Source organism: Micrasema longulum, unplaced genomic scaffold (assembly GCF_059751315.1).
Source record: "Micrasema longulum isolate JH-2025_06_02 unplaced genomic scaffold, ASM5975131v1 h1tg001441l, whole genome shotgun sequence".
In the NCBI taxonomy this organism is placed as follows: Eukaryota; Metazoa; Arthropoda; class Insecta; order Trichoptera; family Brachycentridae; genus Micrasema; species Micrasema longulum.
In genome coordinates, this window is record NW_028278627.1 from 244,879 (window position 1) to 272,051 (window position 27,173).

Consider the following 27,173-nt stretch of genomic DNA (forward strand, 5'->3'; position numbering starts at 1 on the left):
ACCCATATACCTATGTTGGTACATTTCCTTATTTTCACTTATTATTGTATCTTTTAGTTTTTCTTATGTTATCTTTAATTTTAACTAAATTTACATAATTATGTTTCACTGCTGCACTTGAATGTAATTTCTAATATATTTAAAAGCCCGTAGGGCGTGTAAATTAATAAAAATAAATAAATAAATAACATTCTCTAAAATATTCTTCATCTCTGTTGTAATATGTCAATTTGTATGTTTTGTTATTACAGCGGTTTGATTGTAAAGAAATATAAAATTTTCGCTGAATTAGTTTTAAAAAATAATGAATATGCGAAACTGGAGAAAGACAAGTCTTTTTAAGTAAATTTTCGTGACAACTTTCACACGACATTGAACATTATCTGGTAGTTGACGATAACTGCAAACATGCGAGTGGCGAGAGAGCTTCTTGACAGTCAAAAGTCGGAATGCATTGACTAAAATAGAAACAATTTTAATTTATATGATAAAATCAAAGTGATTTATAATATTGTTCTTGTCTTGTGGTATTTTTATGTGCGGTGTATGTTACGTAGAGTTGGAGGGTGATTCTACTACTACTACTACTAATTCTACCACCTCGCCATTTCCCGTAGGGGTAGGCAGAGAGGATGGACCGCGACACACATCCTGACATACAGTATTGTGCGAATTAATGGAATAAAATTCCTTGTAATCATAAAATACGTTTTTTATTAATATTTTGAGTTACAGGTGACGATATTTTTTATTTAATAGGATGAATGTCCTCCTTTTGCTTTTATAACAGCTTGAGTACGTTTTGGCATAGAATCAATCAAACTTCGGCTATTTTCTTTTATTCTGTCATCTCGAGATGAATAAACCACATCTGCATAACAGCTTCTATAATCTTCATCTCGGTGGTGCAGTCCAATTTTTGTATCCTAGATTTACAAATCGCCCATAAATTTTCTATAGGGTTAAGGTCAGGTGAATTTTCAGGCCAGTCTAAAAGAGTTATCTTTTTATTATTGAAATACTTAAGTATAAACTTCGATACGTGACAAGGAGCTGAGTCCTGTTAAAATACAGCCCCACCATTAGGACAACATTTACTCAGTTCTGTACTCGAGTGCTGCTCCAATAGAGCTTTATCTTTTAGGCTATTCATTATTCCTTCTATTGGTATCAAAGACCCGGTTCCCATACACGAAAAGCAGCCCCAAAACATCTTCACAGGACATTTCACCGTTTGATTAATATGAGCCTTTAGTAAGTTTTTCATCCCCGCCTTTTCTAACAAATTTTGTGCGATATCCCTGCACGAGGAAGTGGGTCTCACCTGAAAACAATTAAAGTTCGCTTATTCTCGATCAGTTCTGCACATTGGTCCATTCGCGGCAAGCAAATTGAAAATCTTCCATAATTCTCACATCATTGGTTGATTCATATGAACCAGTGACGTCGTTCAAAGTAGTTCGTTTTTATCAAAAGGTTTTTTTATTATTTTTTTCGTACATTTTCAGGAAACTTTGCAGTACAATTTAATGATACAATTTTTACCGCGCGCAAGGAAACCTTTATTGGGATGTTTTCTGTGTTGTTATACCGTGTATTTAAATTTATTTTTACCAACGTTTCGGGCAGCGATACAGTCTCCATCATGAGCTCAGACGATGAACACTGTAACGCTATCCGAATGGTACAATTCGGAGAAAAAAACATAAATAAACATAAACTCTTTATTGCTCACTAGTTCGACCACATCTAGAATACGCTTCTCCTATTTGGTCTCCATTCTACAGGACTCATATTGACCATATCGAGTCTGTCCAAAACCGTTTTCTAAGAAAAGTGGCATGGTTGCTCGGATTACAGAGGGGTAATTATTCCTATTTTGAAATAGAGCAATCTCTTAATCTGTCTTCATTGGAGAGACGTAGAACTGAGATGGACCTTATATGCATTTTCAAAATACTTAATGCTTTAAGTGATGTCCCATCTCTGTTGCAATCAATTTCTTTTCACGTTCCCAACCATGTCACCAGAAGTCAAAATCTGCTATTTATAAAATCTTCTAAGAGCAACTTTGGTTTTTATGCTCTAATGTCCAGAATGTGTAGATTAGTCAATTCATCACACTACTTGGAATTCTTTGGGATAGATCTTCCGGCTTTTCGTAGATCTCTTCGCGACTAAACAGTGTGGGATGAATTTGGATCGGCATGGTTTAGCTCGAAGTCTTAGGTCTTTCGTTTTTATGAATATATTGTGTACAATTATTGTTTTGCCCTTGTTTGTCTTTGCTCAATAGTTTATGTTCTTTTTATTCAGTTTCTTGCTTTTATGTTTCTTCATGTAACTGTTGTAATTGGCTTAGGCCGTATATATAATAAATAAATAAATTTACATATAGAAGCTAGGTCACCAAACATCTTGCAGCTACTTAGCGCGTGAATGAGTGGAATTTTAGCAACTTAATAGTAAAACGTTGGCAGAAAGAAGTACGCGTGTAGTTGTATTGAGAGTAAAAATAATGTGCGGATTCCTCGGATATAAATAAGACGGGTACAGTGTACAGTGTACAGTGTACAATGAGCGCACTTGCAAGGTCGGACGTGAGAATATCTCCACCATTTCAATGGATTACATTATTTGCATGGGAGTCATAAAAATACTTGGCATGCCTCGAGATGACAAGTGCTCAATACCACGAATATAATTATTACATATATTATCCGACAAAAAAATTTCAACATTGTAAAATATATATCATCATCACCATCTCCCTGTCCCCACCCAGCGGTACATAGGTGAAGGACGTTTTAATAAACCTCGAAACACTTTATTAAAAGGTCCTTCACACAAAAATTACTCAATTAAATTATTACAATATTTGAGTTTGTCCGAATGTTCGTAGACAAAATAATGGATTTCACCCCCTCAAGAGTCATTAAGATTAACAAATTACAACAGGGATGGAGAATACCTTAAATAAACCTTAAACACTTAAACCAGCCAATGACAGGTAATAAGCCCTGTAAATGCCTAGACTTCCATATTCCCTTATTTAAGGTATTCTCCATCCCTGTTGGTCAATTAAATTATCTTTGTAAATTCTTCTGTACGTGTGACGTCTCTGAACTTCTCTGAAACGGCTTAACCGATTTACGTGCGGTTCTAAGCGAAATGTAGATCTATGCGCTGCGCGTGTTCGTAGATATTAAAAATTTCAATCGAATCTTGACATTTAATATTAGCTGTTCGCGGATATTGGATTATGATCGCGAATACGATAAATAACCATGATGAGAAATCGTTATCACATCGCTCATTAGAACGTCGATAGCTATTTGTGGTTGAGCTACAGGAGGTATCCGCAGTATACGACCAAGCCAACCGTATCGCATCCGCTCGATGACAGTTGTCACCGGAGTTTGCTGCGTCCGTTCTGTTATTACTTTATGCATTACTGAATGCTCACTTGTATGATGATGACGATGGTTTTAATTACAGTTTTATAATCCGATCTTCGAGTGAAGACGTAACACCTCCACTTTCAATGATCGCTCGTGCCTACCCGCAACCCACGAGCGCTCGATGCATAAGATTAATTCCATTGTGTTTCTGCCACCATTGTTCACGGCCAACAGCCAACAGCCAACAGCCAACAGCCGAGCGCGAGAAGCACGCCCTACTACTGCACTCTGCACTTGTAATTAATCTTGAAATGTTCCCGAGTAATTCCATCTGCATATCTTCCATCTCGAACGCGGACCCGCGTCCGTATTGTCTTGGAAATGCAAGAAACCGAATACACGCCTTATCTATCGGTGTCGATTTCCATTGTTAATTATTCACTTTCCCCATTTTATTTATCGTTTATTGGCTTGAATAAGGTGACTCGCCCAAGAATTACTATTAACTTTTACTTATTAAATCACAGGCAAAAAAATGGGAAGTTAATAACAATTAATAACGTTGATATGGGTACCTGTAGCTCAATCACGAATGACTATCGACGTGCTAATAAGCGACGCGATAACAATTTCTCATCATGGTTGTTTATCGTAATTGCGATCACAATGAAACATCCGTGAACACCTAATAAATGTCAAAATATTTACGTTTCGCGACGTATAATCCTGCCGCGCAATCACATATTTGAATTTCACCGGTGTAAACATGGAAAATATTCCAAAGCGGCTATTTTTATTTATTTATTATTAATCATGCTATTTATTGCATTCAGCCGGCGGTTGGCAAGCCAAATGTCAAGAAAAGCAGTCGCCATAGTAATTTTTTGTAATTTAATTTTCACTTTTTTGTATTAGATACTCCTTACTATTTTCCAAATGCAATTAAAACGAGAAAAGAACAATCGAGACTAATAAACCATGGATTGAAATTGTACAATAAACTACCAGACAAAACTAAACAAAAGACTCAGACAACCTTTACAAAAGATGTTAAAAATATTATAATTAACAGTAGAATGTGAATTTTAAAAGTAAAAATACTTTGTTTAATGTAATTTAATGTAATTAATTTGTATGTAACCCGTAAGGGTTTTTCAATGAAAAATTTTAATTTTAAAAAAATATATACATTTCTTGTATTTTTTTTTTATAGTAAACGCCGATTTTTCGCCAGTGAACTGTATTTATTTACGAGGAAAACAAAAAACAAACCGACACGAGCGCTGACTTAGAGATTACACACGCGTTGACTTATGACTGCGTTCACTAAAGAATGGTCATTATTGTTCATTGTGACCGCTCAAATGCTTAGCATGTTTTTAAGCACGTCGATAGTTATTTGTGATTGAGCTACTGAGAGCCTTAATCGCGCTCGCCTACTCTACGAGGCAACAGGTTCTCGACGTTCTGGACGTCCACCGCTGACTGTTTTCGGCAGTCCGTGTCAGAACTACGGGACGCGAACCTGACTCGGGGGGATGCACAGGAGCTGGCAGCCGAGAGAGATGCCTGGAGGACCTTCGTGAATGCGAAAGTGTGTTTGTTTGTTTGTTCGTATTTCGTCGGGAGTTCAAATACACATTCATCAAAATTGTCTGGAATCGCATTTCCTCTCAATTCTATTGAACTCGACATGAATAAATTGTATAAGATACATACAAAACCACATTTGAACGTAGTTATACAGAAAGCTGCCAGCCATAGAAAAGTGAAACTGAGATAATAGCCATTTTGTGAAAAGAGTGAATTATAAAATCTACACAATAGTTTGGATGTTTTTGACTTTAACAAACGATAAACAATGAATACATAAGTTTTTTTATATATTACAAACAAGAATCTTATTGTGTATTTAACCAGTTTAAAAGATTTTTAAAGTACCATAAGATTTTTTTAGTTTTGTGGGTGTTTTCTACAAATTGAGAAATGCCGTTTTTGCGATCGACACCTTTTTCTGGAGGTGATTAATACAGTTTTTTTATATGAAAGCGGTCTGGCTGTTTTTAGCACAACATAGAATCGACCTTACTGCACCCGATAATATCAATATATCATTTTTACAAAATTGTGGACTGGCTGCTTTCTGCATAACTCCGTTCATTTGTTCTCGATATTATCTCGCGGTTACATATGCCAACACTGTTTAAGGCAAAGTAGGAAACATAGCGAGCAAAGCCTTTATGGCGAATAAATAATAACTCGCGGATAATTTATATTTCTGTCAGTTGCAATTTTCAATGCGTAATAAAAGAAAATGGCGAGCAGACGGATAAAAGAAGACCTTTTAATTTTCTGGGAATTGTTTCATTGGCACAATATTTTGTTTGTTTTGATTTCAATTATGTGCTTAGTAAATAACAGCATTTATCGGTATTATTCCTGGCCGATTACCTTTATTTCCCATCCTTCCCTTGACCCATCCTCATGGTACCTACCTTACATCACGATAGAAGAAATTCAAAATTAGAAGATTTGTATTTGGAACAAAACAAACAAAATTTTTGACACATTACATTAGATTGCATAAAAAATCTTGGATTCGACGCGCGTCGTTGTAAACATCGTTACATTTCATAGTACATTTCATCATCCAGTGCCTAAAATTGGAAAACATTCACATCGTATCAAAGGTAGAGGTAGATCCATATTCCGTGTTCCTTTCCTTTTTTCAAATATTCCCAACTTTTTACAAAACTCAATGAAATTCTTTTATTTAAATTATTTATTGACAATAATTCTTGATGAAATTCCATTGTAATGAAGTATTACATAATTTCAATGAAATTAGTTTGTTCGCTACAGTCAGCTTTTCGTTAACATTATATCTCGTTATTTTTTATTACATATTTATTTATTAAGGTGATTCTAGATGAATGTATGAAACTAATTGTTCGTAGATGGCGCTTTTATAATTTAAAAAAAAAAAAAAAACAATTTTTACGTTTATTTTAAATGGAAATTTTGCAAAACTTGGTTTGCGGAAAATTTACACTATATTGATTGTAACAAATACCGTAACAATATAATTTAGGTACTTTTTACAAAATGGTGTACAAAACAAAAAACAAGATAAATTATTTTAAAATAATAAGATATTAATAAATTAAATTTTAAGTTTAACAATACATTTTAATAATTTGGCATTGGATATGTGGGTATTAAGTCGGATTGGTTAAATGGTAGGGGGTCAGATCTCGGTCCTGTTACACAATTCCAAATTCACTGTTTCGGTAATGTGCTCTCAGTTTGAACTTTTGTAGTATATTTAACTCAAAACTGGCAAAAATGCAGATACGTGACTTTGGCAGTGTCCCGACGATGTGTCGTTATTTCGATTTTCAATTCGCCAGATGTAAAAATTACCAGTTGGGAACAATCGAGACTAATAAACCATGGATTGAAATTATACAATAAACTACCAGACAAAACTAAACAAAAGACTCAGACAACCTTATAAAGACAACCTAGTAAATAAACCAAATATAAAGTTAAAATGAAAACAAAATAAAGTAGGAATCGGAATCCACGTTGATTCATTTCAAGGTCCCCGTGAAAGAAAGAGTGATGAACCTTACGAGATGCTTGATGCCATAATACGATGGTGCAAGAGCCTATAAATACTATGGACCAGAAAGTGAATGGAAGAATGATAAATAGCTGATAAATACCCGACACGATACGTGGGCTGTATTATACATATTTAAATTTTTGCGGTCAAACATTTTACTAAATGTTATTAATTTTTTGTATATAACCACTTACCGACTTTTCTATGTCTACCGGTTTCGTCAGGACGCCAATTAAACCAACATGTGAAACCCACTATACACCTTCATTTAATTTTTTTGTTAATTTATTAATATTTTTTTCTCTTACAAACTATAATTCATAATAAAATTAATGTGATCTCACTCGGGTTACCCTTGCCGAGGACACTTAACAATATACTTTTTAAAAAAAATACATTTGAGAATAAACAAAGACTAACTTAATAAACAGAGATAATTAACAAAATATTCAGACAGTTTTAAACACTACGTATAACCATAACCGACCACATAACCGAGTATCGCACGCAACTACACTGCACTGGCTCAGTATCAGGCATAGAAGAAACATTCACATTCTATCACTTCTTCACAATATTTTAAATAATTCCACTTCGCCTGTTTATCTGAGAGAGCTCATCCAACCTCTTTCACAACACGGACTATCTCTTCGTTCTAGTAACGAGAGAACCCTTATAATACCCTGTCATCGCTCTAATTTTCTTGCCTCCTCTTTCACAGTAGTAGCCGCTCGATTGAGGAATAATCTACCCACTAATGTTAAAGACCTTCTTCATTTACATTTAAGTCAATATTGAAATGTCACTATCTAAATATTTAAATTGTTCCTTTATCAGTCTTCTTTCCTTCCCACCCCCTCGCCTCTCTTCATAGTATAGTATTATTTTTTTTTAAATATATTTTTATTTTTGTTAATCTCTGCTTTTAATTTTTGTATAAAATTGTAAGATTCAATATGTCCATGTATTTATAATTTTCTCAAACTGAACGGTTTGGGTAGGTAGGAAGAAATTGCCTTAAGGCAATATGCTCGCCCTTATATGTATACATATTGTATATGTATATAAAGTGTCAAATAAATATATATTTATGTTTCACTGAAATTGATGCATAAAATGTAAAATCAATATGCCATGCATTTTAGTAGGCAACCCTTTCATGCACAGGCTGAACATTACAATGGAAAATCGTACAGCAAATCTCACACTTTCATTTTATTTCATATTTAAATAAACATACAATATTTACATTGTTTAAAATATCTATACAGTGCATCGGCAGCGTCATACAGTGTCGGCCTCTTGGCGTAATGGTCAGCGCGTCTGCCTACCTACCATGCATGAGGTCTCGGGTTCGATTCTCGACATAGTTGATACGAAATATTTATTTAAAAGGGTGTTTTCACACTAGAATATTTCATAGTCCCCAGAATGGTACCTGAAGCGTAAAACTGATCATCTTACCTTCATGTAACAAAAATGATCAAGATTCGCTGCGATTGATGTACCAATGCAGAGCCCTATGCACTATTAGGTGCGGAAAGGAAATTATGATGATGATGATACAGTGTATTTTAAGCAAATATTCTTCATTTTTTTATTTATTAATGTAGTTAAATAAAATGATACAGGTTTTTTATCTTTAACAAATTAAATAAACATAAGGAAAAAAATATATAATGATCTAAAAACTATTTAAACTATTCTTGATAAACTATCACTAAATAAATTCAAAGTAGGTACATTAAATTTAAATATTTTTTTTGAACCCGAGTAAAAACAGCATTCTATTTTAATTAGTATTACTGTATTTTTATTTTCTGTTTTTCTCCTTACTTCGATTTTTTTATATTTATTCCGATGCATATTCGAAATTATATAACGTAAAATTACTAAATAACTTTAACAATGTAAATAACTGTGATTTTATTTTATTCAAAGGCATAATTAATTGGCCTTATTATTTGTTGTTAATTTGTATTTATGGTTTTTTTTAATATGCTGGTTTCAGTAATTAATAATTGACACGAATGCCTCTAGCCGGTTCATAGTACCTATTGATCTCCCATCACCAAACCTAGCACTCAAACCTTTTATGTCGACATTTCAAAGTTAAGTTATTAGAGAAAATATTTCTCATTCCATTAAATGCGGACGAGCTTATAAAAACACTATGGGAGAAAGCATTCTAATAAATAAAGTCTTGCAATATGAAAATCCAGTGTAGCAATTGCATTTCGCATGCTTAATTTTAAAAAACGTACGCCTGTTTCATTTAATCAAAAAAAAAATTGCATTATATGTTAACGCACTGAAACTGGAGATGCAGGAATACCGATCTCAATTATATGTCTTCCTGCAAAAAGCACCACTTGCTTACTTTGGAAGATCGCCGTCTACTATTAGACACGGGGGTGCTTCATGACATACCTAGTGGATGCCTTGATAGTCCAGCTCTTATGTCGGAGTTATAATTAAATGTCCCCGGCTACCGCACCCGTCACACGTCGAGCTCTCTATTTCATGTGCCAGCAGTTCGTACGAACTATGCCCAGAACTCTCCACTTATACGTTTTGCTCTTGAATATAATTTGAACATTCCCCTTATTGATCCATTTGATTGTAAAAAAATAACATTTAAAATGCGCGTCTTAAAACATACTTTTTTGTCATATACTTAGTTTCAATAATAAAGTCCTATTTTATCTTATTTTATTTTATTTTATCTCTAATTCTTAGTATTTTATATATATTTATATTTTCGACACTTGACACTTGTGCAATATTTACACACATGTCCACCCTCATTCCAATATAACACCCACTCACCCACCCTCTCACTCACACTCACACAAACACACTAGTATGTATTGTACGTGTATTTAATGTATTTCTGTGGATATCTGTCATTGGTTTTATTCTCTGTATATTTTATTTGTTATATTTTTGTTACATGTATTACTGTTGATATAACTATAACTAATATTGTTGATGTTGATCCCCAATAAATAATTTTTTTTTTGTTTTTAAAAAGATTGGTTTCGGCTCTTTGTAAAGGTATTGAAATCGCGAGTGGTCTTCTTTGCGTTTTACACTTGCTAGCGTAGTGTGTATTATGTACAAATTATAATGAACTTCATACAAGATTGATGCAAGGAAAACGAATAATCGATTTATTATAACTCTCGCAGTACTAGGAATGACGTTCCAGCTATGCTCCATACCATGGAGATAATTGACCGATTTGCATGCACATAATATACGTTACTGCGCACAAGAGTTTCAGAGATTTACGTAAAATTATTTGTATGGAGACGTGCGCGTGCGGTGCAAATTAACAGGTACTGAATAGCCATTTTAGGATCGAAAGCGTTGAATTCATTAATTTATTAGTTAAATTTCGTTCAGGTTTGAAATATTTTTACTCGTGCAACACGTTGCTCGTGTCAAAAATGTTTAATTTTCTTCTGATTTCATCCCATATTCAAACAAAGTTGTTTTAAAACATAGCCTTTGAAAACTGTTTCAGTACGCGAGAGGACTACAGTAAGTCCAACATCTGGTATTTTTTAATGAGAGCCTTGAAAGCAAATTTGTTTTCAATTATATATTATATGAAATTTGATGCGTTCTATATGCTTTAATATTTTTATTTTTTTTGCTTATCATTTCCAAAATAGAGATACATTTGTTTACCCCTTAATGGCACATCATTAAATGTTATATTGATTAAATCGGGTTGCGGTCCCGTGGCTACTATCTCGGACTCACGGCTCAAAGGCCCGTGGTTCGAATTCCACTCTACCCCAACTTGATTCACATTTTTTAATCGTGAGTTATTTACAACTCGTTGATAAATGGTCCTCAGAATGAAATATTTGGGTAAACCACAAGAACACAAATATTAGTTTTTCTGAAAAAAAAAAATATATAGAAAAACAACAGTAAATTCAAAGAATTTTATCTCCGGGATATAAAAAAAAACTATTTTATAATTAGTAAAAAAAGGTGTTATTTATGAACCATATAAATATTTTTTGTTAGGATAATACGGTTTAATGTTTTTTTTTTTATAATAAAATGTTAAAATGGTGCCTATACATCAACAATAGGTTTTAATTATCGTGAGTTTATTTTTGTAATGTTTAAATTTTTCAATAAACAAATAGCAAAGTCCAATATATTACAACGAAATAACTTTGTATTTTGTATGTACCACTTTAATTTTTATAATTTAATAACCAACTAGTTTCGCGCAAAATACTATGAATTCTTCGGAGTTAATTACAAACTAACATGATATAAAAGTTATGGTGAGGGTAGAGTGGGTGTGACTAAGGGAGAAGAGATGGGGTAGAAACTAGAGGTTTATGTGTTGATTTAGGAATTTCGTTTAGTAGTGGTCCACAAAGTTAGTGCTTCAAATATTAACAACAACAAAAAAAACAAAAATGGCAAAGCATTTTTTTTCCACGATTCCAGAAATTCTTCAAAAATTTCAGTGGTCTATTATTATTATTTTTATTTGTTAATAGACTATTATACTGCGCAAAATTAAAAAAAAATATGTATCGTATTATCAGCGCTAAGATTTTCAGAAGGTAAGATATTCAGTCTTAAGCTTGAGGTACCAGTCCAGGGTCTATTAAATATTGTATTGAGAAAACATCCTTTTAAATAAATTTTCATATCAACTATGTCGGGAATCGAACCCGAGACCTCTTGAATGGTAGGCAAACGCGCTGACCATTACACCACGAGGCCAACATTTTTTAAAGTTTTGTAATTTTGAAATTACTTCGCGTGTGACGTGTCAAGTTCTCTTCCCCCTCCTCGATGAGTTCTGCTGATCCGTCAGTTAACTTATCGTAAACCGGAAATCTATTACAAGTCTGTTATCATGGGTTGATAGGAAGAACTAGTGACGTCGTGTAAAGTAGTTCGCCTATATTTATTTTTTTATACATTTTCAAGAAACTTCGCCGTATTGAATGCTCTAATTTTTACCGCGTGTAAGCAAACATTTTTTATATCCAATTTCCCGCCGCACTGAACTTTGTCATTGATAAGATTCTTTGAAAGCTATGTATTGCGAAGATCTAGTATCAAACTTCGTTGACTTCACAAGTCCTTTGTGAATTTTATTTTTTGGTCGAATACGGCGTTTAGTTAACAAAGATTATTAGCTCTTATTTTAAAATACAGACATTAAAAAAAAGTACATGACAAAAAAAAACATCGTTTTAACTTTACATATTTAATTTGTACGAAATATTCCCAATCAGCAAAAGTGTTGGTATAACGGGATATAATATATTTTGACAATAGTTTTAATAAAAAGTCGATAAAATAACATCACATATCGCTCGTCACACGGGCGACGTACTTGTATATGTTTTGGATATATATTTATTTATTTATTATTTACATACAATATTACATTTTAGTTATTTTAAAACATTTAAAAAAGTTTTTTTTTACAGGACTCACCAAGCCAATGAATATGGCTTGTGGGTAAAGATCCTTTACAATTAATCATATGATAGTCCTGCATGGTTTTATAATAATAATTACTACTAACTTAAATATAGGGAGCGAAAAAAAGTACATGTAATATATGCTTTCAAAAAAATATTTAGAAGATGTAAAAAAAAGCAAAAAATAAGTGAATGATAACGCAATTTTAAGATAAAAATTAAAAAAAAAAATAAATACAGAACCGGAGTACCAAAATTTTAAACAGAAGTGCGTACATATTTAATAGGCACAAAGCACTTTATTAAAAACATTATTTATTAACATTTCCATATCTATATCTATATCTATTTATAGGTTGTTGATAAATCTACCTGGTCCATAAATAAGTATAGAAATTTAAAAAAAATGCAGGCGTTGCCTAGTACCTACGTAGGTGATATATGTAATTCAATTAGATGAATCTCAGCCGCATAAATAAAGGTTTCAGCTCTTTCACATCACTAAAGTAAACAGATGGAAGAGTTGAGGAAACGTAAATGTTCAAATACAGGTAGAATGGTGAATGTTACACGGTTAACCAGTCAATGACAGATCATAAGCCCTGTAAATGCCTAGACTCCCATAAATCTTCACATAAATGTATTTTTTTATTTTTTTAATAAAAATAAATATTTGCGTTCTTATGATTTACCCGAATATTTAATTTTGAGGGCCATTTTTAACGAGTTGTAAATAACTCACTATTAGAAAATAGAATCGAGTTGGGGTAGAGTGGGATTCGAACCACGGACCTTCGGTCCGTGAGTCCGAGACACTAGCACCACAACCCGATTTCCCTCTCTGTTGCAACAAATTTAACTTACTTTTACTTTACTTTTACTATACTTTTACTACAATTATACTTTTTTAACGTGTATTGGGTACATATATTTTGTCATTGAGAAAAAAAATTATATATTTGTAAATGCCACATTTATCCAGAATGTTTATATTCTCTTTACAATTTTTCAATTTCCAATATAACCAAAATATTCCTCTAATATACTCAGTATACCCTAATTGAATTTTAATTACTCTACTTATTTTGGCTTGTATAGAAATCCACAAACAAAGCAATTATTTTTAGTATATAAGGAAACTTTGTAAATATTTAAGTTAGTTTGTTTGAAAATGTCCTAACAAGACGAAACGCGTCACAATATACCCTTTGTATATTTTGTAAAAAATAAAGTAGAATTATAATCCAATAAACTTGTTTTATTTTGGGTACATTACCAAATTAATAGTGTTATAGTTTAAAATATAAAAACGTCTGTAAATAAATATTGTTATCTGCATGTCCCTAAATGATTTTTTTACAAAAACTTCTTGGGAATATTATATAAAATTATGTATATGTTTTCAATTTAAATATTAAAAAAAAAAAATATGAACAACTCCCCAGGGAGAAAATCCAGCCGGTCCGCAAGCATTTGGACATGCTCAAAACATTGTTGTTTCTAAATAATTTATAATAAAACGCGTTCTTTTTTGTAATACCTCCATTTTCTCTTTTGTTGAAATAAATCACGACTATTAGATTTCTAAAATAAGTTTAAATTAGCATTTTTATTTTAGCATTTAATACTTAATTGTATAATATAATAATTTCGGTGCCTAGGTCGAGCATTTAATGGATAATATAACGCGAGGTTGCGCAAAAATACTAGCATGAGGAAGTGCAGCCATGCAAGACCGGTTTCCGGAATATTCGAGGAAAAACAAAGACTGAATGAATTAAATGAGGAACTTCAGCCCTACGGGAAATTGGATACAAATAATGTTTTCTTGCGCGTGGTAAAAATCGGAGCATTTAATTGTACGGCAAAAATTCTTAAAAATGTACGGAAAAAATAATAAAAACGACTACTTTGAACGACGTCACTGGTTCAGATGAATCAACCGACGATAAGAGACCTGTGAAAGATATCCGGTTTGCTTACCGTAAACGGACCGATCGGCAAAACTGACAGAGAATAAGCGGAAGAGAACCTATGACGTCACAAGCGGAGTTATTTCAGAATTACAAAACTTTAAAAAATCACAGCGCTGATAATACGATATATAAAAATGAAAAAAAATAATTATGGCTTAGTTTTACAGTCTATTAAAAATATAAAAAAACTTTTAAAAAAACACTGCACATTAGGGTGGTCCATACTTATATGGCGAAAAAAAAACATCGTATTTTTTTCAAGTTGATTAATTTATTTTAATTCACTGATTACAGTCTAGTAAATAAGAACTAAAGTTTCTTATGTTCGTCTATAAAATTCTTTAACAGTTGTATTTTAAATAAGTTTTTATTAATTTATCACACGAAACTGATCTCTAACAAAAAATCAACAACAAGCATTTTTCACTAAAAATTCAAAAACAGCACTCGATTGAGCACCCCTTCCGTTAAAACTAGCCAACTGAAATTGTACAGTGTTATTGCTATAGATACATGTTACAAATTTACATTGTGACAAAAAGAAAAACGAAAAAAAAAATTTTGGACCACCATACTAAACATCCTCAATATATCATCAATGTGCAACATATTTTTTTTTTAAATACGGTACGATGGGATTTCAAAAACAATCAATTTGAAATTAATTATTAGAATTTCTATAACTGACGCTTTATCTATGGTTAGTCTGGTTTACTTTTCGTTTTGGCTGTGCAGTAGGATTTTGTTTTTTTTATATATTTTTATTTTAAAATGAAATATTTGCGTTCTTATGATTTACCTAAATATTTCACCTTTATATTTTAATGCATAATATGTTTGAATTAAAAAAATTTTTTTTTAGGCAATCCTTCCTAAAAGGGTGATTCATGTTATGATAAAATACTGAAAGAGATAATTAGGTGGTAAACCGGTATGAGTAGCGCCATCTATGCTACGACTGTCGTATTACGATTGAGAAAAGTTGTGGCAAAATCAGCCGTGCGGTGTTAAGTAGCTATGTTGGTTGTGTGAAGCGGACGGATGACATTTCATACATTATTTTTTTATGTTTTTATTAATAAATCATATTATACAAAGTATAATATAAATTAATAACATTTCCCGGAGTTACTACAACTCGATTTGGGACTTAAATAATATTAAAAAGGAAAGTTCAACAACATTATGAGTAAAGATATCAACAAAAAAACTAAAAAAAAATTCTTACACAAACAAAATATTTAAATAAAAACGCTTTCAAGAACGAAGTGGTCAATTTAGGACTAGGGGAGATAAAGTCGTTAACATACTTGAAACATAATACATATATTTTTTATTTCAACGGCTTACGACTTAAATAAAACATAAAAAAATATCATTAAAACAAAATACAAAACACTTGTGTACAAAAACAAAACAAACAAAAAAATACGATGATGACGTGTCGGCGAAAGCAGGCGCGTTTGAATAAACTTAGAAGAAGAGAGTCTCTGTTATTTTGTTTTGATGCGACTTTTCATGAGACGAAAAACTAAAACTTGAATTTATTAAAGTAAACATGGACACAAAACGAGAATACAGAACAATATTACAAACATCATAATTTATTTATTTAAACACTCTATAAACATGTAGTTTACATACATATGCATAAGGGAGGGGATGTTGTTTAAGGCAATTTCTTCTTATCATCATCATCATTCCCTAGCCGCACCTAATGGTGCATAGGGCACTGCATTGGTGCACTAATCGCAACGTATCTTGATCATTTTTTGTACATGAAGGTAAGATGATCAGTCTTACGCTTCAGGTGCCAGTCCAGGGACTCACCATTTTGAATAAATATTTAACATCAAACATTTTGGGAATCGAACCCGAGACCTCATGCATGTTAGGCAAACGCGCTGACCATTACACCACGAGGCCGAAAACCAAAATATATCGATATGTCAAAACGGTGGAATATACAAATTTTGTAAACATTTAATTTAAAACCCAGAACTTCAGAAATTAAAAATTTAGAACCCTCCTAACAGGCCATCATTTATTAATAAGAAAAAACATTTGTATTCCTTCTCTGTCCAGGGCTGGTATTCTGAACAATTCTGAAGAATTGCGAGCGAAGAGATCGCTTTGCTAGCATGCATTTAGTTCGTAAATACGCGTTAAAAATGCGTTTTCTATTATGAACGGCTATCTTCATCGGTATATACTGAGACGGTATAAACTGATATCGATATTTGTGTACGAAAATACGTAGATTTGTATGAAAATTCAAAAGTATCTTCGTCGGTAACCGGTAATTAAACATGTATAGAAAAAAAATTGTATGCACATTCTGCTTTTCATGCAGAAAACTTAATTTTACTTTGTAGATAAAATTGAAGATAAATTTAAATTTCCCATCAGAATACGTACCCTGGGGCGCAATAATGAATCTTATCTATCTAGAGAGTTGTTAATTTGATGATACTTATTTTTTCCATGTGACTAATTTTTGCTTCATATATGGCCACACTGAGGATTAAACGTCAAAAAATATGAACACGTGAAATCAAACACGATGATTTTTATTCAGAACATTATTGCGACTTTAAGCATTACCTAAAACACTTGATTAGGTTGTATTTACCAAACCGTATTAGTTTTTTTCTGTTTTTTAAACAGTTTAATGGATCATTAGACGTTTAATCATCAGTGTGGACATTTTATGAAGTAAAGTGTAGTCCCATTAAAAAAATAAAAATGCGAAATTTAACCACTCTCTTGGGGGTAGAGAAGATTCAGAATACCACCCCTGGGGGACCCTAAAAGTCTGTTAATTATTACAAGAATTTCCAAATAAACAAATCAGCCGCGTGATACCCGACGGAGAATAGCCTATTTCACACATATCACATTAATCTAAACGGCACGGTAAAATTATAGTGGATTGACATTTATTAGATTCGTTAGTATCTGTTTAAAATTGATAATTTTCATATTTTTTATAAAACTTCATAGTCAATGACTTTCGTAAATATATCGATAAATACGCCTCGGTTGATATATAATTAAAAAATAAAATAAAAATATTAGCTTTCTTATAATTATTTGAATTTTGGTGACCATTTTTAGCGAGTTGTAAATAACTCACTTTTAGAAAATGGAAATCAAGTTGAGGTAGAGTGGGGTTCGACCCTCATACCTCTGATCCGTGAGTTTGCAACACTAGCCACGGGACCACAACCCGATTCAAATAATATAGAAAAACTTAGCAAATGAGATTTTAATGATACTTTTATCAAAATCGTTTTTTAAATTTAGCGAGTACTCTCGGGTAAAAATCCTGCAAAAGGAAATCGACTGCAGATTAGTCGGTCTCATGGTGTACCGGTTATTGCATTGACAGGCATTAAATAAATATGTGTAGCTAGTACAAATTGCGTCTAGTAACTATAATATCTTTATAAATATAATAAATATTGGGTTTAGATTTTCAGTATTCCTCCATTACACATTTACGTATCGAGTGAAATATTTTGTTATTAAATAATAAGTACTTATTAGGCACAAATAAAGCATTTTATCGGAAATCGGGGATAAATTATACTCACAGTATACCAATGTTTACATTGTTGCGTATGAAGAAAATAGTAAAGAATTTACGCTCGTTGCGGTCAGTCACGTAGTCCAGTACTAGCTACTTAGTATTAGTAGCTCTCGGGAAGTTGGCGCGGGTGCACGTTTCGCCCGAGTCGATAGCGATACCCAATGGTTTTTTTCATGTTTTCAGCAGTTAGATTTGAAATATTATCATCTTTTTATTTATTATTATTTTTTTTTAAAATTGATTTTTCAAAAATATTTACAAAATAGTATTAAATTAAAGTCCTGCTGAGTTGCATACATACAACAGTAGGACAGTAGGGGAAATGTTAAAGTGTCACTTTAGCTTAGTAAGAATGTAAATTCAAGAAAACAATTGTAAAGCGCCCTTGAGAAGAATTTTCACAAAAATGGCGCTATATAAATCAGCCAAATATTATAATATTTGGAAGGAAGGGGAAGGATGTAAATAATTAATAAACACTTAACCCCCCAGTCTACACACGTGCGTTTCCAGAAATTCTCCAGTAGCCAGTGGACCACATGGTGACGGTATCTACCTACTGTCTACAAAAGATTCTCTTCGGACATCTATCTCCCTTTGTTAACCATGGAGTTGATACAGTGCTTTATTTATTTAGTTTTTTATTGCTTACTTCTTGGCATGAACACTTGACAAACTTACTACTATGCTCTATTTTTTGTAAATTTATTGATATCATTCTAACTTTGCTGGAATTCCACTCGTTCATGCGCTTTGTAGCTGCACGATGATTGGTTATCTAGCTTTCGTATACCAACTTTAAAATACCTAAATTTTGTAAATGGGGTCTAGAATTCCAATCGTCTATGCGCTTAGTAGCTGCAAGACGTGTTGCAATCTTACTCCTTTTTACTATTCACATTATTTGTATTTTTTTTAGTATCATTAATACACTAATTTTATTTGTCAATTTTTAAAAATGTGTAAATGGGGGCTAAATTTCTAACTGTCTATGCGCTCTGTAGCTGCAAGACGTTCTGTAATCTAGCTCCTATCTGTTATAATTTTTGATTGATCTTAATTGAAAACGAGGAACTAGAATCTTCAATCAACCTTCCATGCGCTCTGTTGCTGGCAAGACGTACTGGGATATTTTAATTGTACAGCGCCCTTGAGGTGATTTTCACAAAAATGGCGCTATATAAATTATCCAACTATATATATATATATATTAACGTTAATATGACAATTACTGGTCCCAGTGGAGGCTTAAGAAGCCGTCAGCACGGATCACGTAAATCATTACCGGCTCGATTAGCGAGTGAAAGTTCCGATGCAACCGTTCAAATAACTGTGGAATGTTCCTTTTTAAGAACCAATAGGTGCAATGCGACTTTCAAATGAAAGTAGCACCAATGGTTATGTTTTTTCGAACAGAAAAGTGAAAGAAAAACAATGTCCAGCTTGAATGGTTGAGCGAACAATAACCATATTTCAAATGAGAAGCAAAAAGTAACTTTTGATCAATAAGAAAGACGCGATAGGAAAATGGAATTCGCCAACAAAAATATAAATAATCTGAAGAATGAACAAATGCAATCAAGCAGAGCGTTTTTTCTTATTTAAGGTATTCTCCATCCCTGTTGTAATTTGTTAATCTTAATGACCCCCGGAGGGTGAAATCCAGTCTTTTGTCAATGAACATTTGGACAAACTCAAATATTGCAATGAAACCAACTGGTCCAAGAAGAAGTTTAAAAATTGAAAAATTGTTTTCAGGCGTTGCCTAGTATGTGAAATAATTCAGTCAGATGAATCTCTTCGCAACGATAAAGGTTTCAGCTCTTTGACTTCACTAAAATCAACAGATGGAAGAATTGAAGAAATATGGATGTTCAAACATAGGCAAAATGGTGAATGTTACACAGTGTGTAAAGTGGCCACTTAAACCAGCCAATGACAGGTCATAAGCCCTGTAAATGCCTTGACTTCCATATTCCCTTATTTAAGGTATTCTCCATCCCTGTTGTAATTTGTTAATGACTATAGACAAACGCAGAAAACAGGGCCCCGGTTACAATCGGAAGTTAACATTTATCTTCAATTTTATCCACAAAGTAAAATTAAGTTTTCTGCATGAAAAGCAGAATATGCATACATTGTTTTATTTTAAACATGTTCAATTACAGGTTACCGATGAAGATACTTTAAATGTTCATGCAAACATACTCATTTTCTTACACAAATGTTGATTTTTCTTTATAGACAGACAGTCGAAGATAACTCTGTTAAGTTAAGGGTCCAGGGCCTCAATTATGATGGGAAGATAAAGACGTCATACCTTCACCTTGACGGTATAGTTGAAGATAAATCCCCTTTAGCGATTATAAAGATATACTATCAACCCCCCACTTTTAAGTTTTGGGTAGGTACTTCGATATGAATCAAGGGGAAGCGTACGTCGCGGTACACATATCTACGCTCTAAAATGAAATAGCTTCAGTATGACGTCATAGTTGAAGATAAAAGTCTCCCGACCGACTACAAAGGTATAGTATCGATACCCCCACCATCAAGTTTTGATGTAAGTACATCATTTTATACCGACGAGTCTAGAACCCCTCGATACGTTTATCTACGCATTAAAAGTGACAAAAATTTTGTTCCACCGAGCAATTTTTCCTTTAATTATGATTTATTAAAAATTTCAATCGTTTTGAGGTTGGCACTTTTTTTCTTAAATCCTTTTAAAAATATGAGAGAGAAATAAGTAAGTTTGAAAGTCGAATTAAATTCCGACATAACTGTCACTTTAATATAACGAGCGCCTAAATGTGGAAATAATGTCGCTAGGTTCTCTCCCATTAACAAATAAGAGTATCTAGGCGTCAGACACAGATTATATGCATTTTTCGCTTGAATTGGGATTTATTGGAGTTTATAATCGCTTTGAAGTGAGCACTTTTTATTACAGAAGCCTATTTAAATAAAAACGAGAACTATTTTAAATTTTAATGACGTAAGGAACGCGGACTAATTGTTTGCGGTCATTCCATTGGCTTGTTTCGATCATATGATGTCGATATGACAAGTAGGTAGAACATACCGAGGTAAGATACAGATAGTACAGAAGTTAAGTATACTGTCTCGATATATACAGATGAAGATAGCGTTTATAATCGAGGCACAGGGCTCCGATTACAATGGGAAGTTATCTTTAATCTTTAATTTTATCTACAAAGTAAAATTAAATTTTCCGTATGAAAAGTAGAATATGCATACATTTTTTTCTTCTAAACATGTTAAATTATAGGTTACCGACGAAAATACTATAAATATTCATGCAAATATACTCATTTTCGTACTCAAGTATTGCACTATCGAGTGCAGATAAGGGTTTGATGATTGATGACAAAAGAGTTACAAAAATGATGAATTTTTTTTAACGAAGCAAAGAATTCAATTAAATACAAATGTTTAGAAAGAAACATATAAATATGATAAATACGAACTACATAAATGAAAGCAATATGAACTAAATAAAAGTTGTATATGAATATAGGTATTTGTGCGGATATTGGAGGACCGGCAGCTGGCCGGTGTAGAGGAGCCAAATAGTCTGCGACGGTGACATGCTTCTCGGCTCAATATCTGCACAGTACCTATGTGTGTTGATATGACTTATATTACTACAATTATGTTTTTCAATGCATATTTTTTACGAAATATTTATTTAAAAAGGTTTTTTAGACTATAATATTTCATAGTCCTTGGACTGGCACCTGAAACGTAACGCTGGTCATCTTACCTTCAAGTAACAAAAATGATCAAGATACGCTGCGATCGGTTTACCAATGCAGTGCCCTGTGCAATATTAGGTGCCGGAAAGGGAATGATGTTGATGATGATGAATAAGATTTTTGTTATTATTATTATTGATTTTACTATTTATTTATATATGTAGGTCTACACCTATGCATATATTTATGTGTTTGTATGTTTGCGCATATATCATATTATAAATACCAACTACAGTAACAAGAACACTCGTATGAAAATAATTTAAATGAATGCCTCGACACGGGTTATGACCGGTGAGGTGTTCATATAAATAAAAAGTTATATGTGAAAAAAAAAAAATTGGTATACCCCTCCTCTTGAAAATGCTCAACGAGTTTCAAAAGATTTTTTTTAATAAAAATAAATATTTGCGTTCTTATAATTTACCCAAATATTTAATTTTGAGGGCCATTTTCAACGAGTTGTAAATAACTCACTATTGGAAAATGGAATCAAGTTGGGGTGGTGTGGGATTTGAACCACGGAACTTTGGTCCGTGAGTCCGAGACATTAGCCACAGGACCACAACCCTATATTAACGTATCTCACAGTGCCATTCAGTTGGTTGACATTATAAAGTCTAAATTACGGCTAACAGAGAAGCCTCGAGGCAATTTATAAACGGCTTAAAAAAGAACGGACATGGTACAAGTAAAAAATAAAAAAAGGATAAAGCATACCCAACGAATCGTCAGCAAAGCCGCTGTCGTTGCAGTCATCGTACCGCCCCTTCCCGAGTTGCCGGTACACCCCGGACTCCAGAATCTTCGCGGCGAGTCTCAGAGCCACCTTCTCCTTGCTCTTCGTCGCCTCGCACACCTTTCCACCCTCCCTGTCCGCCCTCGCTCCGGCGCTGACCGCGTAGGAAGACGCGCCGGACGGGTCCCTCGACCTGGCTCTGGCTAGATACCCCGAAGAGGTCTTGACGTGGTACTTGGACACATTGTTTCTCACCATGTGTTCGTTGAGGTTCTGAAGACTCTTTCCGTTGGTTAGGCAGTGATTGTTTTTTATGGCGGCGAAGTGATTACGACTAGCGAGGTTCTCCAGACTTTTTCCATTTCCAAAGGAGAAGTAGTTGTTGTTCTTCGAATATATATCTCTGGAGTCCGGAGAGAATATGTATTTATCGTCATTGAAGAACAAAGCGTCTTTTTCTAAAAGCGACGGAAAGCTCTTGTTCATCGACTTGGGATATATAACGCCTCCATTTTGATTCTCTTTCAAGGTGTAATTGGAGCCGAATTCTCTGTTGTTCTTCAGGTTATTGATGTTGTTCTTGAGGGCGTAGGTTCCCTGCCCCCCGAGATTGGTGACTTTGGAAGAGTTGTTGGAAGAACAGCATCCCTTCTTGTAGACTCTGTAGCTGCGCTTGTTGCGTCGTTGGTTGGTACTGTCGTCAACGATGAAGCTGTCATCGTATTGCGGCATTTCGAACAAAATAAAAGTTCACTTTTATCACTCACTTAAGTCCACCATTTTGATGCGAACGTTTTTGACATAGTTCAGTTAATTTTTTTTATCACGTATGAAAACTGAAATGGGCACAACTTTTTATGAATATGGTATTTCTCTTATTTAGCGTAAGTCAAAAAACAGTGTCCCTGTTCCCACTGCTGTCGCGAAATATCGTGAATCTAAAACCTGTCATTATATCGAATAGCGTCATTAATACGATACCAAAAATATTCGACAACGCGAAGAAACGTTTCGGTTAACCTTTGACACATAACCCATTAATAAAACCGAAGAAATAATGATCGTTGACTGTCGATAACGTTTAACTAATGAATAAAATATTTCATTGGGAAAATTAGTGTTATTAACTGGGACCATAATAGGTAATATCTATCAAAGAGCATTATACTCAGTAGTTATTATGGCTTAGTACAATGGATGACATCTGACTTATAGATTTGATGATTTTGCATGTTCGACCGAGAGAAAATTATTATGAAAAGACACACTGGCTCTTGGCATCAAACATTTTAATAAATTACCAACTTTAACAACTTAACAAATTTAAATTACAATGAAGATTAAATGAATAGGTTGAAATTTTAAAAACTGAAATAAATATTGCTTTATAGAAAAAGCTAATCAACAGGCTTAAGTAAGCCCTAATAGGTTGGAATTAATGAGTAATACCTAATCATAACAGTCTTAACATCTAGTTTAATTTACAAAATGTATAATTAACAAAAGGTATAAATATGGCATAATCTAGGCGGAAATGGCAAGTGCGACATCGCGAGTCAGGATCAGAAGAGACAACAACGCTTGCTTCTCAAATGCCTGCCCTTGCTGTAGGAACACATCGACAGTACCGTTTAGTGAGATTTCGGTCGCTGTTCTGAGGATCCTTGACAGAGGGGAAAAGGATCCGATGTTACTTTTATAATTTCCCACAGCAAAGACAGGATTGGTGCGCAAGTTACGGCGAGGTAGTTTTATGTATGTAGTCCGTGTCTGCTCGTAAAAAATCCACTATGTCTCCTAGCTCCTAATTTGTACTTGTAATCATTTGCACCATAGCCCAAATAGGGGTTTTTCGAAAGTCTCGCAGTTTCGTGATTTCCTCGAGACTTTCGAATAACTAAACCGATCGTCTGCGCTGTCTATTGATATCGAAGATTCAGCTCATTGAAAAACGTATCGTGGATAACGATTTCGCCGTTAACAGAGAACGGGGCAATTATTCCCTTTACCAGTTTCTAAAACGAGATAGTAAATTCAGCCTCACGACCGACAGCGTTTTGGTCCGTTCGCGGGTTAACTCGGGTAATTATTCGGTCTGCGGTAACTGTCTTTCACAACCTGCTCCGAGCTTGGATCGCTCAATCAATACGATGTAGAACATTATCGAGATCTACCGAGATACGGTACCAATACTCAACGGGACAAACGATCTTTTCGTTGGCTTTTTTCTCAGAATCGAGCGGAAGTACTAGGTACATTATTTAATTAAGCGAAATAATCTAAATGGACTTAAGAATTTAAAAAAAAATATAATCACAATAATGCATTGTTTAACGGTTCATTATAAAATACAAAAAATAACACGTAATTATTAAAACGTTAAGGCTGTACCGGTACCGATAAGGGCGGGTATGAAGGTCATAAAAACGTTAATAAGATATTGTTATAAATTGAATATAAGAACCAGAATTACCTTATTTTTTAAAAAGGGAGAATACAAATCTATAAAAAAGGTTTCAACTAAAATATTTCAATAAATATATTTTTTGAAAGTATCACCGAAGGCATAATTTTACGTAGAAATAAAGGAAAATGTCACAAAGATGTATGTGATTTAAAATGCTTGTATTTCTTTTCAAAAACAAAAAATGAAAATTTTGCTTCGGCCACTTTCATGTTCAATTTATTATCTTTAAATTATTACGACAAATTTTAGTTCAATACTTAGTCTTTATTGAGATCCCAGATACCTAAGTTTAGTCTAAATTTGAAATGGCGTAATCTGCCGGTCTAAAAGTAATTATATTTTAGCTAAATAAAACTATTAAGTCTATTTTTAACAGAAATACCTTTAAAAAATATTGTTTTTTTTTTTTATTATTGCGCGATTAAAAAAAAATTGTTTTAAAATGGCAAAATCGTATGATTTCCTCATTTTGCGTGCGTTTTACCACTACAGCCTTAAGGAGAAATACGATATTTTATCTATACGATATTTCCCATTTCATCAAATATCTCTTAAGAGTATGTTTTAGAAAGCAATGTATGACGGGGTTGCGAATACTGAAATCGGGCAAGAGTGCAACTCTGAGACAGGTATAATTGATAAGATTAAGAAAGGGTCTCTGAGATGGTTTGGTCACGTAGAACAAATGGACGACGAAAGAATGGTAAAACAAGTATATATGGCGAAAATGAACGGTAACGTGAGACGAGGACGACCAAAGAAGACGTGGCATGATCAGATTAACCAAAATCTTAAGTCTGATCATGTCAAAAGCAGACAGAACCGAAGGGCATGTATGACAAGATGTATAAATGTGGAAGAAGCTAGGAATGTATGCCAGGATAGACGTGTGTGGCAGTCTATTCTCTCTGTCTATCCGAAATGACCTGATGGTGGTAATGTCTTTTAATTGTACATACCGACTAGGGACAAGTCTCTTGGGGGCAAATCATGTAAGACTATACAAGCTGTGCGTTCGCACCATGACATACGGGATGGAAGTGAGAGCCGATATCAACAGGAAAAAAGTCTCCTCAGATTGGCGGAAATAAGAACCCAGCATCAGAAACGAGATGTTAAGGTCTGCCCGAGATGGTGAAGACATAGTGAGGTGGGGAAAAAGCAGAAGGCGCTTTCGGAGGAAGATAGAACTTGCGAAAATTAGCAAGTCTGAAAACCCTAGCAGCAGGAGACTACCAGGAAGGCCGCCGAAAAGATAGAAGGACAGTTTGACGTCATCATCACAGGGCAGCCCACCGTCACAAACAAGTCATACGACCTAGACCAAGAGGAAGAAGAAGAAAAATGTATCTGTAGACAGAAAGTGAATACAAATTAATTAACAAATTACAACAAGGTTGGAGAATACCTTAAATAAAGGAATATGGAAATCTAGGCATTTACAGGGCTTATGACCTGTCATTGGCTGGTTTAAGTGGCCAATTTCCATATGTGTAACATTCACCATTTTGCCTACGTTTGAACATCCATATTTCTTCAATTCTTCCATCTGTTGATTTGAGTAAAGTTAAAGAGCTGAAACCTTTATTGTTGTGAAGAGATTCATCTGACTGAATTATTTCACATACTAAGCAACGCCTGAAAACAATTTTCCAATTTTTAAACTTCTTCTTGGACCAGTTAGTCTCATTACAATATTTGAGTTTGTCCAAATGTTCGTAAACAAAAGACTGGATTCCACCCCCTCGGGAGTCATTAAGATTAACAAATTACAACAGGGTTGGAGAATACCTTAAATAAGGGAATATGGAAATCTAGGCATTTACAGGGCTTATGACCTGTCATTGGCTGGTTAAGTGGCCACTTTACACAATGTGTAACATTCACCAATTGTTTAGGTTTTTCAGTAATTTGAATTATTTAATACCAAAAACACGTATGACTTTTGCTCAAATAAATTTCTCTTTTGTGGCCCCAAGAGTGTTCAATGTCCCGGATCACCACATTAAGTTCTTCAAAACGTTTTTATCCGTTCTTCCCAATTAAAAGTGGAATCTATAATAATACCTAAATACTTATATTTTGATACGTGATCTATTTTTGTGCATTTGCAG

General features: G+C 33.6%; 1 protein-coding gene across 1 annotated transcript in view; it reads right to left on the bottom strand.

The window, feature by feature from the left end:
• LOC148275370 (guanine nucleotide-releasing factor 2-like) overlaps nucleotides 1–27,173 on the bottom strand; it is a 217,967-nt gene that overhangs the window by 90,198 nt on the left and 100,596 nt on the right. Inside the window, exon 2 of the mRNA XM_088235791.1 lies at nucleotides 22,574–23,428. Within this exon, the coding sequence (XP_088091917.1) occupies nucleotides 22,574–23,324 (751 nt within the window). The 5' untranslated portion in view covers nucleotides 23,325–23,428. The remainder of the gene's footprint in view (nucleotides 1–22,573; nucleotides 23,429–27,173) is intronic.